The 16,589-nt window shown below is 42.9% G+C and overlaps 1 protein-coding gene across 2 annotated transcripts in view; it reads left to right on the top strand.

The window, feature by feature from the left end:
* LOC120926996 (ras and Rab interactor 3-like) overlaps nucleotides 1-3,466 on the top strand; it is a 45,740-nt gene extending 42,274 nt beyond the window's left edge. For both annotated transcript variants that reach the window (XM_040337362.1, XM_040337361.1), the window contains exon 6: nucleotides 2,066-3,466. In XM_040337362.1, coding sequence (XP_040193296.1) covers nucleotides 2,066-2,259 — 194 coding nt within the window. In that variant the 3' untranslated portion in view covers nucleotides 2,260-3,466. The remainder of the gene's footprint in view (nucleotides 1-2,065) is intronic.
* Nucleotides 3,467-16,589: the final 13,123 nt, after the last annotated feature.

A 16,589-nucleotide genomic window follows, 5' to 3' on the forward strand; every position in this document is an offset into this window, starting at 1 on the left:
ATGTAATACACCATTTAACGATAGTATTTCTATGATGTGGGTTTAGTGACACTTTGGGGGTTATTTACGAAAAGACAAATCCACTTTGCACTTGAAAGTGCACTTGGAAGTGCAGTCGATGTAAATCTGAGTGGTAGATCTGAAATGAGGGGAAGCTCTGCTGATTTTAAAATCCAATCATGTGCCAGCTAAAATGCTGTTGCTGTTTTTTATTTTCCTTTCAAGTGCACTTTGCACTTGTAGTTTGCAAGTGGATTTGCCTTTCGTAAATAACCCCCTTTAAGTTATAGGCCTGCAAAAGAAATGCTTACCTCTCCTTCTGTCCATGCTGATTAACATCACCCCAGTGCTGGATAATCCCCAGCTAAAGTTTCTTCCCTGGTCCCCCACAGCACCTTAGTTGCTCCCCCTGCTGACATCCCCACATTACAGGATACAGCAATGACAGGAGGTTAGCAGAAGAAAATACTGAGAACAGCGGGGGGCCCAAGAGATCGACACTCCTGGAAGTTTTAGCTGGGGATTAGCCAGTATGGTGTTATTCTTTGCAGGTTCAGAGCTTTTAAAGGACATTACCTTTAGCAAAGTTGTCCTTTAATAAATCTCCCTACCCCATTGAGTGCTGACAACTTGAGATTATACTTGCCTTCAGCCCTGGTTGAGTGATCATATCTCCAACATAGTCCTGGCAAGCTCCTCTGTATTCTGCATATGCGCACTGTGTCCCTATTGGAAACTATACTCATGGTGGCCTCCAGTTGTTGATTGGAGTATGGACTGTGTCAGAGGATACATGTTGGAGGTAAGATTGCTGGATCAGTGTCGAAGGTAAGTATATCCCAGACTGCCTTAGGGGGATTGGGCAATTTATTAAAGAACAACTTTACCTTTAGTTTTTAAAGAACTTTTTAGGGCAACTTAGTCACTATAACTGTGATAGCTGGCCAACAGACAAAAAACAAGATGGAGCAGGTAAGCCTTCAACACTTTCAGTAAGTGTCCAAACTAGCCTATTATAGTCAGAGACCCAATTTTCAGGGTTCCCCCTATGCTAGAGGGGTCGCCTAAATCAATGCAGAGGCATCACTCAGGGAGTGCATTCTGTTATTGCCTGCTTAGAACCCTAGTGTTACTGACTGGTTCCATTTAAATACATAGCTGTAAAGCATTATTTTCATAACTATGTGTCTGCATGGGCAAAGCTCCATAGCTTTCACACAGTGGCAGTGTCCGACCGTACCCAGCAACCTCCGATCCCCAATACATTCCTATTGGCTCATTTCTGTGATGGGCTGTCTAACTTGCCAAAGGGAATTTATCGGAGGGGGCCGGACAGGATTTTACACTATCAGGAAGTGCTGGAGCTTGGGTCGATCAAAAAAGCTTGGCATTCAGGCATAGCTAGGGCACTAAAGCCTATAGGTGCCTGCAATTTATACCTGTCACTTTACCGTGTTTCCCCGAAAATAAGATCTGCCCCGAAACTAACACCTAGCGTTATTTTCAAAGAGGGCTGCAATATAAGCCCTACCCCGAAAATAAGCCCTAGTTTAAAATGCTTGTAAAATCCTATAATTAACTCTATTACAGTAGTAAATGTACAATGTTTGTGTTTCTGCAATATAATTGCGGGGAAGATCTCTGGTGGGTCACAGAAGTGCAGAGCGGCGCTGTAACAAAGGTATTTGGCACAACTATATTGAAGAAATATACACATTGTACATTATATAATACTGTAATAGAGTTGTTAATAGGATTTTACAAGCATTTTAACTCAGTTCACACTGGGAATTCCTGTCAGGCAGGGAGGGAGAGGCGGAGAGAAGACAGTACATTGCATGATAAGACCTACCCCGAAAATAAGCCCTACTGTGTTTTTTGTTGCCAAAATTAATTTAAGACCCAGGCTTATTTCGGAGGAAACACGGTAGTAGATTTTTTTTTTATATTAAATTGACCAAGGTGGCTCATGCATATTGAGCTTATGTTAACAATGAACTCAGCAACACAAATTTCCCTTTTTATCTTTTTGTACCCCATTCTAAGACTCATATTTTATTTCCAGGGGGCTATTATCTGACTACTTTGTTTGGAGCTTTGTATCACATAAGCACCTTCAATACTGTATCAAGACAGCTCAGCGTGGAGGCCCAGAATTCTATCCGCCAGTGGCAACGCAGAAGGACTATTCACCACAAACAAGTGAATAAGACAATGTCAGAAAAATATGCATCTCTGTTGGCCTCAGATGGAGAATAGCCTGGAATTTGCTTTTACTTTGTAGAGTACCAAAAAGGGAACATATGTACTATTATTGTGACTGCGGTCAGGTTTCCTGTAAAAAATTACTTCTTGTATATTTAGGATTTAAAAATAGGCTGTATGAGGCTGTATGTTTGTCGCTTATGGGCTAAAAAAAAAAAAGCTCAAGTAGATCTTTGCAGAAATGAATACTTTTCACTTCTACAAGACAATAAAACGTCCTCTGTATTTGTTTATTAGGTTGGGCAAAGGATGCCAAGAGTTGCATGCCAACAGGTACCAAGTGCAGACCTGAAATGGGTCTGTTAAACTCCATGAGGGAAGACTGAACAGATACTGTTTGGCTCTGATTCAGCAGGGCATCTGTTCATAAATCCACTGCTCATCGGAACAAATGCCGCCCTTGTGAAAGGGCCCTAACAGTTTAGAAGCATCTGCTGTGTGTTTAGGCTGACAGGCTGCCAAGATTCTGGATAGGTAAACAAATAACCGGTAAAGAGCTAAATGTTTAGTGCACTTGGTGAACTTTGCAGATACATTTCCTCACAATGCCTACAGCTACAGAGGTGAATACGGGTTTGTGTTAGGGCACATTCACACAAGCAAGCTGCACTGAACCCATGGCTGCTGGTGTGTCCTGGGAAGAACCTGTCCATTTACATTATTTACATTATTTAAAGTTATTTAAAGTTTCTTTTTCTTACCACATTATATAAATGTCACATTACATATGAGTGGGGTGGTGGAGCCTTTACAGTTCTTTTATAAAATAAAAAATTACATATATGCAGTCTTTCATTAGCATTTTAGCAGCAATTTATTTTTTTTCAATTGTTTTGTATTTTATAATCGGTTGATCTTTTTTCACTTCCTGTAACTGGGTGTCAATGCTGTTCGTTCTGCAATGAAATCATATGGCAATGTTGTCATCCTGTAGACGGAGTAGTCTTAGATAATCTTGTTGTTTTAAATACTGTACATTTTAAGTAAAAGACAAACAAAAAATAAAGCCCAACTCCAAGGCAAGAGGACGTGTTACAGAAGAAAACATCTTAGGGTATCGTTCCTTAACCATGGTGTCCTAATATTGTAAGAAGTTAGAGATTTTGCTCACAGAACTGTCATCATTTTTGACCTTCCAATGTAATGTATACTCTTAAGGTGTTATATATTGTAAATAAATCCAATTTATCCGTTTTATAGACTAATGTCTGTCAAATAATTATTTTAATATTTTATTTTGTATTCGTTTTTATTTTAATGTTTATATTTTTTATATCAGTATGTGTTTGTATCAGCTGAAAAAAATACCCTGTACTTTAAAAATAAAATGGCTTCTCAGCATTTCAAGCAGGATTGCATTCTGTATTACGGTACTTAAACAGGGCATTGTTTTAGCTTGTTTTCTTATAGCAGTTAGAACCAATTTCAAAAGTTATTATAACTATTATTTTAATACATAGTAAAAATCAGCATCAAACAAAAAGCTTTCAAGGACCTAGTCCAATCATCAAGAAAACTGACTCTTTCTTGAGTGAATCCCAGGAGTTTCAGGCAAATTGAACTCCTTGGTAAACATAGGCACACCTCATCCACCATCGTTTTTGGATAATTTTTTTTTCATACTTTTCTGTAAATTTTATCAGAGACTTCCATCCCACGGCCCAACGGCAAGGTACATCACTTCCGCGGTGCCTTCCTCCACCCCCCCGTCACCTACAGGGGCTCTGCAGCCTCATACGACAGTCAGAGCGGAATGAAAACTCATCCTACAAGCTTTAACCAGACACTGATAGAAGTCACAAGACTGCTATATACTGCTGATGAGAAAAGGTATTTAGCAGTTTATATTTACTAAAATAATCGCATTTCCATGTTCTGTGTACTGTGGGAGACCAGATACAGACAGTGGACGGGTTATAAACAAGATCTGTAGGTTTGTTCTTAAGTTAAATTTGTATGTAAGTTGGAACAGGTATATTTTTTAAGTGTAGCTCCAGCCCAAAACATTTATTTAAAGATTTTTGGATAGCTTAGGGAAGGGTTACCCCCCGTAACATTTGTTTTGCTGTCTGTGCCCCTGTTCAGAAGATTTCACCTCACATTCTGTCCCAATGACAATTGGATTTTGATCATTTTGGGTATTTGTGGAAACAAGGTTTGGTGATAAAGCTCCATTTGAGAGATGTTTTCCCCATGATAACGCTTAAGGCCCCGTACACACGACCGAGTTTCTCGGCAGAATTCAGCCAGAAACTCGATCGGAGCCGTATTCTGCCGAGAAACCCGGTCGTGTGTACACTTTTGGCTGAGGAAGCCGACGAGGAACTCGTCGAGCCAAATAGAGAACATGTTCTCTATTCCCTCATTAGTCAATGGGGAAACTTGGCTCGCCGAGATCCTCGGCGGCTTCACAAGGAACTCGACAAGCAAAACGATGTGTTTTGCTCGTCGAGTTTCTCGGACGTGTGTACGGGGCCTTACAGGAGTGAATTTCCATTCCTAGGGGTAGATTTCCTCTCACTTCCTGTTGTCTCCCTCCGTTTATAAGTAGGAGTCATTTGAAGTTTGGATGTTTGTAACTCGGGAACTGCCTGTATAGTGAATGCAAGGTTCTAGGTTTAGTAGCACTCTAAATCACAGGTGTGAAACACAATGCCTGTGGGCCGAATCTGGCCCTCCAGGCTATTTCATGTGGACCTTGCACCTCATATATATATATATATGTATATATATGTATATATATATATATATATATATATATATATATATATATATATATTTCTATATAAAGTAGATGGTGCAGTGCTAAAAGAACAATCCATAATATAAACAATAAAACACCCTCCGTGGGATCTTCAGTGTAAATACTAGAACATGCAGAGATCTTCGTGTAATGTGAAAACACCTCTACCAGTATAGATCAATTGGCCGCTCACCTCACAGCGTGGACCCAACAATGAAAGGGTCAAAACAGCATTCCCTTACGGGTATATTAGGTGATATGATGAGTCCAAATCCTTTTGGCATATGTAGTGGTGTCAGAAAGATTCTGTCAGTAGGCATTTATCATGAAATGACAAATGACAGTACCATAGTGCTCTCCGAAACGACAGAACATTTAATAAATGAGAACAGTAGTAAACTTACAAACAGAGCACTCAGCCAGTGCTAGCTTGATCAGCATGTAAAAAGCAGATGAACGTTAGTCGCGGGTGACGTCACTGCGCTATCCTGAGCTCCGTACGCGTTGCGTCCCTGTGGGCGGGGACTTCTTCAGCGGATACGGGAAGCTACGTGACGCCCGCTATAAAATAGAGTGGACGGAGGATCACCATGGCAACCCGACGCAGGATCATGTGACGCCGCGCTCTATTTTTTCACAACGTTTTTAACGTTGTCGTTTTTAAGGTTGTAAAAAATGGTCGTGTGTGTGCTTTAATGACGTGAAAAAAACACGCATGCTCAGAAGCAAGTTATGAGACGGGAGCGCTTGTTCTGGTAAAACTAGCGTTAGTAATGGAGCAAAGCACATTCATCACGCAGTAACAGACTGAAAAGCGCGAATCGTCTTTTACTAACACAAAATCAGCTAAAGCAGCCCCAGGGGTGGCGCCATCCGAATGGAACTTCCCCTTTATAGTGCCGTTGTACGTGTTGTACGTCACTACGCTTTGCTAGAGCATTTTTTTTTCACGATCGTGTGTAGGCAAGGCCATTTTAATGATCGGGTTGAAAAAAACATAGTTTTTTCTAGACCCTTAAAAACGTCATTTTTTAGAACCCGAAAAATGGTTGTGTGTACGCGGCATCACTTTCTGTTTCAAACAATGCATCCAGCTTCTTCCTAGCAGCAGCATAAGAAAAGGGGGGTGCACTGTGATGTAAGGGAGAGTGGGGGACTCAACTTATGATGGTGGTTATTTATGAAAGGCAAATCCACTTTGCACTACAAGTGCAAAGTGCACTTGAAATTGCATTGAAAGTGCACTTGGAAGTGCAGTCCCTGTAAATCTGAGGGGTTAATCTGAAATGAGGGGAAACTGTGCTGATTTTATTATCCAATCATGTGCAAGCGAAACTGCTGTTTTTTACTTTCCTTGCATGTCCCCCTCGGATCTACAGCGACAGCACTTTCAAGTGTACTTTCAGTGCAATTTTAAGTGCACTTTGCACTTGTCGTTTGCACTTGTAGTACAAAGTGATAAATAACCCCCTACTGTAGGTGTGCGAAAGGCAGAAAGGTTGAAATACAGTGTGCAGGTTCTGAATCAGTACACTTAGAACTAAAAAGAGCTAAAAGTGTAGGGTGTCATTCTATACTGCCGCCGTTTAGTTCTAAATATACAGACATACGTTTCAGCAACTTGGAGTTTGGTTGACTGTTGACGTTGTTGCCCTGGGCTATATCCTACATTGACAATGCAGTAAAAAGTTTTACAACTAAAGGGCTGTTGTAGTTCCAGACATTGTTTAGGCACAACAAAGTACCTTAATTTTATAATCAGTTAAATAAACATTTGATAATCATTTGGTATTTTGAGCCAATATAAAGTAAATCCTTCTGCAAATAGTTTAAAGGTAAATGATCTCTTATCTTCTTTATAACAATTTATCTTTGTTATTGGGAAGCTGATCCTGGCACTCAGAGATATGTACCTTTCCATCATATGCTACTTGACAATCTACTGCTTTGTGTTCAGGGTGCTGTCTTCTGTAGTCAGTGACGCATCAGTTATAATTTCTATTGTTTGAGGTTGGAAAAGTGCCTTATACAAGTGGATACAGTCCAATAAAACAGTACAGAAAATTCTCTGTATTGTAAGTTAGACAGTTCACCTCCAGCAGCTTAAAGAAGCGGAACTACACTGCATCTGAGCACCACAAACAAAAAACACTATTTAATATATTTTTTTTATATTCAAAGCAAACATATCCATCTATCCATCTATCCATGTCTCTGTGATTTATTTTGCTGAGAAATCACTTTGAAAAACACTTTCTGGCCATGGCAATCTTGAGTAAAGGCATTTAGCATTTACTTCTTGGAATTCATCTGCCCTTAGCTCAGCCATGCAGGCTGGAGGGTGTGCTTAGCTGAGAAATCCCTCCTCCCCTCCTGAAGACTCCTAGGCATGGAAACCCGGAAGTAACTGAAGAAATGTAAAAAAAAAGTTTAAAACAAGTAAATCAAAGGCGTAACGAGTGGCGGGCCCGTCCAATAGGGTCACCGTAGCGCAGCCCCCCTTTATCCATGGCTGCCACCCCCATGCTCTATCCACGGCCGCCACACCCTATTCATGTGTCCGGCCCCTTTGGGGATGCCAGGCACATGAATTACAGCGGAGGGGGGGTTTTTTTTTGAAGCACCTGATTAGAGCCAGAGGCTTCAAAATAGGGTGGGAGAGTGGCACAGAGCTTTGCGCTATGAGCCCACCCAGGTGTAACAACAGCGAATGAATATTCGCAATTGATATACTGATCCTTAATCCGGCCAATCCGAAGCAGGTCTACGACCCATTTTCTGATTGGCCGCAGAGGAGGAGGGAGAAAACAGATGCCGACGCAATGCCTGTGGAGAGCAGGGGAAGTGAAAGCCATCACTGCCACCACCGAGCAAGGGAAGCTGCTGATGAAGACTGCGAGAAGCATTGCCCACCATAGATGTTAGCAAGGAAAGGCGATACCTGGGCGTGGGTATAACGCTGCACACCCCCAATGGTTGTACAAGAAGAAAAAGGAAAATTACCCCGGGGGGGGGGGGGGGGGGGCTTTGTGTTGCAGCAAAAAATAATGATAATAAATGTTGTAAAAATGTTACAAAAGTTTTATTAGTGTTTTATGCGTCTCAGGCCCCGTACTCACGACCAAACATGTCTGCTGAAACTGGTCCGCAGACCAGTTTCAGCAGACATGTTTGGCCGTGTGTTGGCCCGAGCGGACCATTTTGGGACGGATCGGACAGGTTTCCAGCGGACAACTGTTTCCCGGACTTGTTTTAAAACAGTCCGCTGGAAACCTGTCCGCCCGGACATGTACGGTCGTCTGTACAGACCTACCGTACATGTCCTGCCGCCCGCATCCCTCGCATGCGTCGAATGACTTCGACGCATGCGTGGAAGCATATTTAAGGCGGCCCGCCCACGTCGCCGCGTCATTGTCGCGGCGACACCGCGTCATCGACGCGGCGACACCGCGGACACGCCCCGCGTAATGTTTACGCGCGGGCTTCTGTTCGATGGTGTGTATAGCCATCGAACAGAAGTCCCCGGGCAGTCCCCGGCCAGACATGTCCGATGGAAACGGTCTGCAGACCGTTTTCATCGGACATGTCCTGCCGTGAGTACAAGGCCTCATAGAGAACATGTGTGTTATACTAAAATACAGAAGGTAACTGAATGGTCACAATAAAAACATGTATACATGAATTAGCAGTACATACTGTAAGTTAAGCCGCAAGGGCAAACCAGCAAGAGCATGGCATGGTCTTAATCATACAAACATGATGCACATGATACATAATATAACCCTGAAGCGTTTCGACCCTGTGGAGGGCGGTCATCTTCAGGGGGTGAACAGGAGATGCTCTAAAACTAAAATATGTTGTATAGGTGAGGTTGTTAAAAAACAAAGACACTCTCAGCAAAGAGACATCAACCGTATTAACAATATTGTAATTGATAAATATATTTACCCTTAGGCGGCTAAGGGAAAGAATAAAATAAATTTCCCATGTGCTGAGTCTGTACACTGACCATGTGCCCCACGGTTGCAGCCAAAGCACCATACTGTCCACATGGAGGCAAGGGGAGCCAGATGGGGTAAGTGCACCAGACCCAACCATCCTTTAGGGGGCCCCGTGCGGCTCCCCTGTCACATTTATCTACACCTGGATGAGATGGGTAGCATATAGGCAAACTGATGCTCTGCCTTTTGCTCCTGCAGCCGCTGAATGGCTGCGGGAGGGAGAAGAGGAGAAGCAGGCATTTAGCGGCTGCAGGAGCAAAATGCAGGGCATCAGTTCCCCTATATGTTGCTCCAGCCTCCCCTCCTATCCAGCCTGGTGCTAGGTGTTTCTGGCAGCCATCAGTTGCTAAGACCTCCAGCTCTGCCTCCCAGCACCACCCCCTGACTCCGGCTTCAGCTTCTTGCCTCCAGGTTGTTCCTGCCAGGTAAGGTAAAATTTGCTTCTCTGAGTTCGCTCACGACTGGTAGCCTAGAAAATAAATTCACTGCCTCCCTCTTATCACACTGCCCTCACTGTCACACTGCTCCCTGTCATACTGCCCCCCTCCTGTACAGAGATATTCCTGTCCATTCGTTCTGTGCTGCTGAGGCTGCAGAGATGGAGCTTGAGGGCTGTTTTATTTCATAAAAATTTGGAGCCCCCTTTGGTGAAATATCTGGGGTCTAAACAGACCTCTTTGAAAAACAACTAACCTTGTCCACTGCCCTACTGGCCACATCCACTACATTACTGACAAAGTCCACTGCCATATTGACACTGTCCACTGCTCTACTGACTGACACCATTCACAGTCCTGCTGACATCAGTAGCAGAACTACCAGGATCACAAAGGTCGCACTTACAACCGGGCCCTGGCATTCTGCCACTGTGGTGGGGGGCCAAGACAGCAGAAAGAGGGCCCAATGCAGAACATGTGAAAGGGATGTAAAAGGGATCCACTGCAGGACCATAATAAAGGGCCTTGTGATGGGACTAAAGGGCCCCTGGATCTGTGTTTTTTTGCACTGGGGCCCTGAAGATTCTAGTTACTCCTCTGAAGTAAATATAATATATGTTACTATAAATTTACTAATGCTAGCTGCCTAAGAAATAAAAATAGTCAATGTTGATTGAGAGAGTGAAGTTCAACTTCTAAAGCAACAAGGCTACCTTTGCTAATATCCTGGAAAAAAAAATATTGTTGCCTGGCTATTAAACTGAGCTACTAGTGCCCTAGAAGTGTGCAGATCAGGAAAGCCAGAGTAAATTCATAACTCCTTATGTGTATACTTGTTCTGGGTTAGTGACAGAAGGTATTAAAGCTAGAGGGTTAGCATGAGATCAAGGCAACTAACATTTTACAGAATGAGAAATTAGGTTTGGGAGATATGGATACTTGGGCAAAGGTACTTTTATTTTATAGGAAGAGGGAAGAATTATATACAAACTTCCCAACTCAACTTTTCTATGCATAGTGCAACCCCAGATATTCAAACCAAGATATAACCAACGAAAGAGAAAATCACAGCTCAAGGATACTAATCAGGAAAATCTCACCACCTGATCCGAAGCCACGGGTGCTGGCAATGCATAGGATAATGCAAAATGAGGAAATTATTTCTGGACAGCCGCTAGGTACCTGGGGTATAAGGCCTAAAACTCCTGTTTGGTCCCCAGGGGCTTTAGACACTCAGCTTGCTGTTTGGTCCCCAGGGGTCATCGACACTCAGTACATGAAACACCTCTTCTTATTTATCAGGTTAGTATCCACTGACACTAGTGCTGGGGCAGTCTTCCTTCCTCTAACACCAATGCTGAAGTAGTCTTTCTACTACTGACAACAATGTAAATGGCCAGTTTTCCTACCACTAACACCATTGTAAGGTACAGTCTTTCTACCACAGATACCAATGTAAGGGGCAGCCTTCCTCCCATCGACAGAAATGTAAGGTGCAGTCTTCTTTCTACTAACACCAATGTAAGGGTGTATAATGGGGGAAACGAATGCGCAAAACCATACTAACTAAGGCAATAAATAAACTAAAATAAATTTAAAACTAATTAAAACTAAGCAGCAGCCACAACTAAATAGTGCTCACACACTGATCATATGTTAATAAAAAGGGGGGGTAATGGCGCTTGCGAATAAATAAATTTAATATTAATATTGAATAATATTATACCACGTATATAAAAGTAGGACTAACAATCCCTGTGAGTCAGAAAAAATGTGTTTCACTCCAAATTCAATACTGCCCACCAAACATCAACCGGATAATGAGGGGGGTAACAAGAGTGATTTTAGTGAAAATATGAATAACATAGGTGGTATATAGAATACCACCCAAAATTAAGCAATAACTCACTAAATAAGATAATAATAAAAAGTATTAAAAATATTGATAAATAAATAGTGATGACAAATGAAATCTGTGTGTGGAACCACAAGGTCCACTGCAACAATCAATAATTTAAAGTGAAAATATTAGATGCAAATAAAAACATGCATAATAGAAAAAAATGTTATAATAACAAAGTGTGCATAATCGTGCAAATGGAATAATTGATTAAGTGTTCAAAATCAATTTCAACAAAGTGCTCCAATCAATAACTTGATTTCAATGTGCATAAGTGCTCCAATCAAAATACAGGAATAATGGAATCCACCAAAGTTCCCACGGTGCAAGAGTGCAGAATAAGTGCACCGTTTCCCTGAGCCTCTCACCTTAAAATAGCTAAAAGTAAGCCTATAATGCTGCTGACTTGACAAGCACAGCAGATTCTTCAGAAGATCACTGTCTCACAGCCAGCCTGTTGCTTCTTCCAGGTATAGGGTTCACAGCAGTACACACTCCCCGGATGGGTGGCGCTCAACAAACAAACAATAAAAGCTCCATAGCCTAATAAATAAATGCACTTACAGTACAATATTGAACAGTCAGCATGTATCGTGTATCGAGGGTTGTCTCTGCTCTCGTCCACGAGCGGAGATGACGTCACCAACGGCTCTCCTCCTTACGCGTTATGTGGCTGTACACGCCACGTACTCATAGGATAGATAATTTAAGGGGCAGTCTCTCTGTCACTGAAGCCAATGTAAGGGGCAGCCCCCTCCCACTGACACCGATGTAAGACAAAGTCTTCCTATGACACCAGTGTAATGAGCAATCTTCCTCCCAATGACACCAATGTAAGGGGAAATCTTCCTTCTACTGATACCAGCTGAAATGAATATGATTACAGCCCAAAACCCAATTTGACCTGTGGGCTACTGCATTTTAAATGATGCTGGTATTGAAATGCTTATGGAAAAAATGTGTATAATTTTTATATTATCACTACCATTGAGAAAGCAAGAAAAAAATAAAGCCACTAACGAGGTCAGACTAACAAAAAAACAAAAAGGTATGGGAAGCATTACAAACTTCTTCAAGCTATTGCTGCTGTTTAGGTCTCCCTGTCTCAGTGATGCTTGTTCACCTAATTTCTTGTCCTGGCATCACAGCAACAAAAATCTGATAGTTATTTAACTTTTTTCCCACTTTATCCTTACGTAAAGATACTGGGGTAGATTCAGGTAGCTGCGCTATAATTTACGGTGGCGCAGCGTAGTGTATTTACACTAAGCCTCTGCAACTTACAGGAGCAAGTGCAGAATTCACAAAGCACTTGCTCCGTAAGTCGCGGCGGCGTAGCGTAAATGGGGCCGGCGTAAGCGCGCGTAATTCAAATGGGGAAGGGGGCGTGTTTTATGGTAATATGTGATGACCTGACGTGATTGACGTGATTTACGAACGGCGCATGCACCGTCCGTGTACATATCCCAGTGTGTATTGCTTCCAAGTACGGCGTAACGACGTATTGGTTTCGACGTGAATGTAAATTACGTCCAGCCCTATTCGCGAATGACTTACGCAAACGATGTAAAAAATTCAAATTTCGAAGCGGGAACGACGTCCAAACTTAACATTGGTTGCGCCTCCTAATAGCAGGAGCAACGTAACGCCGAAAAAGCCTTAACGCAAACGACGTAAAAAACGAACGCCGGGCGCACGTACGTTTCTGAATCGGCGTAAGTAGGTAATTTGCATACTCTACGCTGAAAACTACAGGAGTGCCACCTAGCGGCCAGCGTGAGAATGCACCCTAAGATACGACGGCGTAAGAGACTTATGCCAGTCGTATCTTAGGCTAATGTCGGCGTATCTAGCTTTCTGAATACAGAAAGTAGATACGCCGGCGTAGCTTTGAATTTACGCGGCATATCTATGGATACGCCTGCGTAAATCGTTCGTGAATCTACCCCACTGTTCAATTTGGAAGACCCTTTTGTACATGGGGGCAGTTCAGTCAATTCAGCTGGGTATCTGTCAACAGATCACCTGGTGAAATGGATCGGAAAGGGAAGGATGTTACTTTTGTGGCACCTGTATCTGTTCATTGTTTAGCTCCATTAAAATTGTGCTTTCTGGACCCATATTAGATCTATGGATGGCCAAATGTAAATGGACTTTACTGTTCATTTACATTAAACTACCTCCAGACACATTTAGGTCCAGAAAATTTGAAAAGGATACTTATTATTATTATTATTTTACAGGATTTAGTGTATATAGCGCTAACAGTTTGCGCAGCGCTTTACGTTAGGGCAAACAGTACAGTTGCAATACAATTCAATATTTATTTATTTATTTATTTTATTTATTACTATTTGTTTGTGAAGCGCACATATACCACCGGTCGGTGGTGCCAAAGCGCTTTGTGACAAAATAGCCTGGATGTTCTGGCGAGGGGAGCATAAATAAAAGAGGAGGGAGAAAAAGACAAGAAATCAGCGAGTAGATGAACGAAGAAAAATTGGCCTAGGATTGAAATGCTTGTCAGAATACAGGAGGAATCAGAGGGCCCTGCTCGTTAGAGCTTACAATCTAAGAGGGAGGGTCAAGTCATACAATAGGTAATAATTGTGGGGGATAAGCTGATGGAAAAATAAAAGTACAGTTGTTAGGTGAAGAAACGTTTGCAGGGATCGCCTAAAAGTGGATAGAGTAGGAGATACTCAGACAGATTGGGGTAGCTAATTCCAAAGGATGGGAGAGGCCTGGGAGAAGTCCTGGAGGCAAGTGTGGGAAAAGATGACAAGGGAACTAGACAGCAGGAGGTCTTGGGATGCTTGAAGAGAACGATTTGGTTGGTATTTTGAGACTAGGTTAGTGATGTAGCTGGGGGCCTAGTTGTGGATGGCTTTTATTGCTAGTGTTTTGGATTTCATTTGTTGGTTGAGTGGCAGCCAATGGAGGAATTAGCAGAGAGGGGTAGTCGATACTGGGCGGTTTGGAAAGAAAGATTTTGTTGGCATTTTGAGACTGGGTTAGTGATGTAGCTGGGAGCCAAGTTGTGGATGGCTTTGTAAATTATTGTTAGTATTTTGGATTTAATTTGTTTGGTGAGTGGCACCCAATGGAGGGATTAGCAGACAGGGGTCGCCGATACTGAGTGGTTTGTAAGATGGATGAGTCTGGCAACAACCAGGGAGGAAATTAGGAGCTTTGTGGTGTCATTGGTTAGGAAGGGGCATATTTTAGAGATGTTGTAGCGGTTGAGGCAGCAAGCATGTGAGGATGAGTTGATAATTGTGCCATCCACCACCTCTGGCTCAGACCCTTGGTGCCCGCTGACCACAATCACCTGTAAACACAGCAATCTGGTTTCTGTGTTTACAGCTCTGTACTCTGTATGTAATGCAATCCTGGTATTTAACTACTTGGGGCCTGTACTATAGCCGAATAACGACTACAGTGCGGACCCAAATGCCGGGAGGACGTCAATAAATATCCTCCCCATTCGCGCACTCCCCATGCGCCCCTGCAGGGCGCGCGCTGTGATCACCCAAGTCACTGAGACTTGGGTGATCACAGATCCGAGTGAGGGGCCGGTCCCTTACCACGTGATCAGTTTTCAGCGTGAAGAGAAAAAAAAGCTGATCACCAACTTATGTGTAAAGGACATCTGTCCCGAAGAGAAAAAAGGCAATTCTGCCTCCTCTGTGCCGTCAGTACCCTCTACCAGTGGCACCTTTCATTGCCACCTGAAAGTGCCCACAGTGCCCACCAGTGCCACCTATCAATGCCCATGAGTGCCACCTATCAATACCCACAAGTTCCACCTATCAATGCCAACCAATGGTGCCAATTAGTGCCACCTAGCAGTGCTGCCTATCAGTGCCCATTACTGCCACCCATCAGTGCCCATCACTGCCACCCATGAGTGCCCATCACTGCCACCTATCAGTGCCCATCACTGCCAGATATCAGTGCCACCTATCAATGACACCTATTAGTGCCACTTCTCAGTGCGCACCAGTGCCACCTATCAATGCCCTTCAGTGCCACCTCTCAGTGCCCACAAGTGCCGCCTATCAGTGCCCACCAGTGCCATCATATCTGTGCCCATCAGTGCCTATCAGTGCAGCCCATCAGTGCGGCCTCATCAGCGTACATCAATGAAGGAGAAGAATCACCCGTTTGCAAAAAAAATTAAAAAATATATAAAAATATATATATATTTTTAATTCTGTTTTTTAAACTGCAGCTCTATTTGTGGGGAAAAAATGATAAAAATGTAATTTGGATACATTGTTGTATGACTGCGCAATTGTCATTGAAAGTGCATCAGCGCTAAAAGCTGAAAATTGGTCTGGTCAGGAGGGGGGTTTAAGTGCCCAGTAAGCAAGTGGTTAATGCCCCTTTAAGACTCTCCTACTGTTTTCGTGAAATTTGACTGAACACACACACTATTTGATGTGATTTGGAGGGTGTGTGTAGGGGGAGGGGATTTGTGGGGCTGTTGTTAAGTTCCAGCATCTATTGCACCTACAGTATTGTTTTTTAAAAAAAAGCCCTGCATAGGAGGATATCAGCTGACCCAGGGAGGAGGCATAGATTGAGAATAGGAGAGGTCCAAGAACAGAACCTTGGGGGACCCTGACAGTGAAAGGAAGAGGAAAGGAGGAAGTAGAATTGTAAGTGACACTAAAGGTAAGGTGGAATAGGTAGGATGAGAGCCAGTGAAGAGCACAGTCAAGGATACAAACCTTTCCCAATTTTTTTGCGAACCTGGAAAGACTTGAAGATAAACAAATGTAAACAGATGCTTGTTCCTTTACATCCACCTGCCTATAGACTTACATTGACTTTTCCAATCAGGTCCGCCTGAAAAACTGACAGGCGGACCTAATTGTACTGCCCGAGTCAAAGAAGTTTGAGGCTTTAAACTGAAACACTCATATAAGTTAAGGCTGAACTCCCAGATAAGCAAATATTGCCCAAATACAAAGGGCATGCGTATTCTTACTTGAATCTTGGTGTGCTTTGTGTATTTCTTCAGGATTTGTGCAGTAATCCAGTGTGAAAATGGAACTTCCTGTTATAAAAAATGGTCACTGGTGCTATTTCTCCTTGTGCAGGGTATCTGGCCTTGTCTCTGCCCACTCGTGTAGTCTGGTGTGCCTGCTGGGATCCTCCTACAGCTCTGCTCTCTGCACAGGCAAGGTACAGAACAGTTACGTTATCACTACTTCTTTTACAAGGGAATCATTGGG

The sequence above is a fragment of the Rana temporaria genome, chromosome 2 (genome assembly GCF_905171775.1).
Source record: "Rana temporaria chromosome 2, aRanTem1.1, whole genome shotgun sequence".
Taxonomy (NCBI): Eukaryota; Metazoa; Chordata; class Amphibia; order Anura; family Ranidae; genus Rana; species Rana temporaria.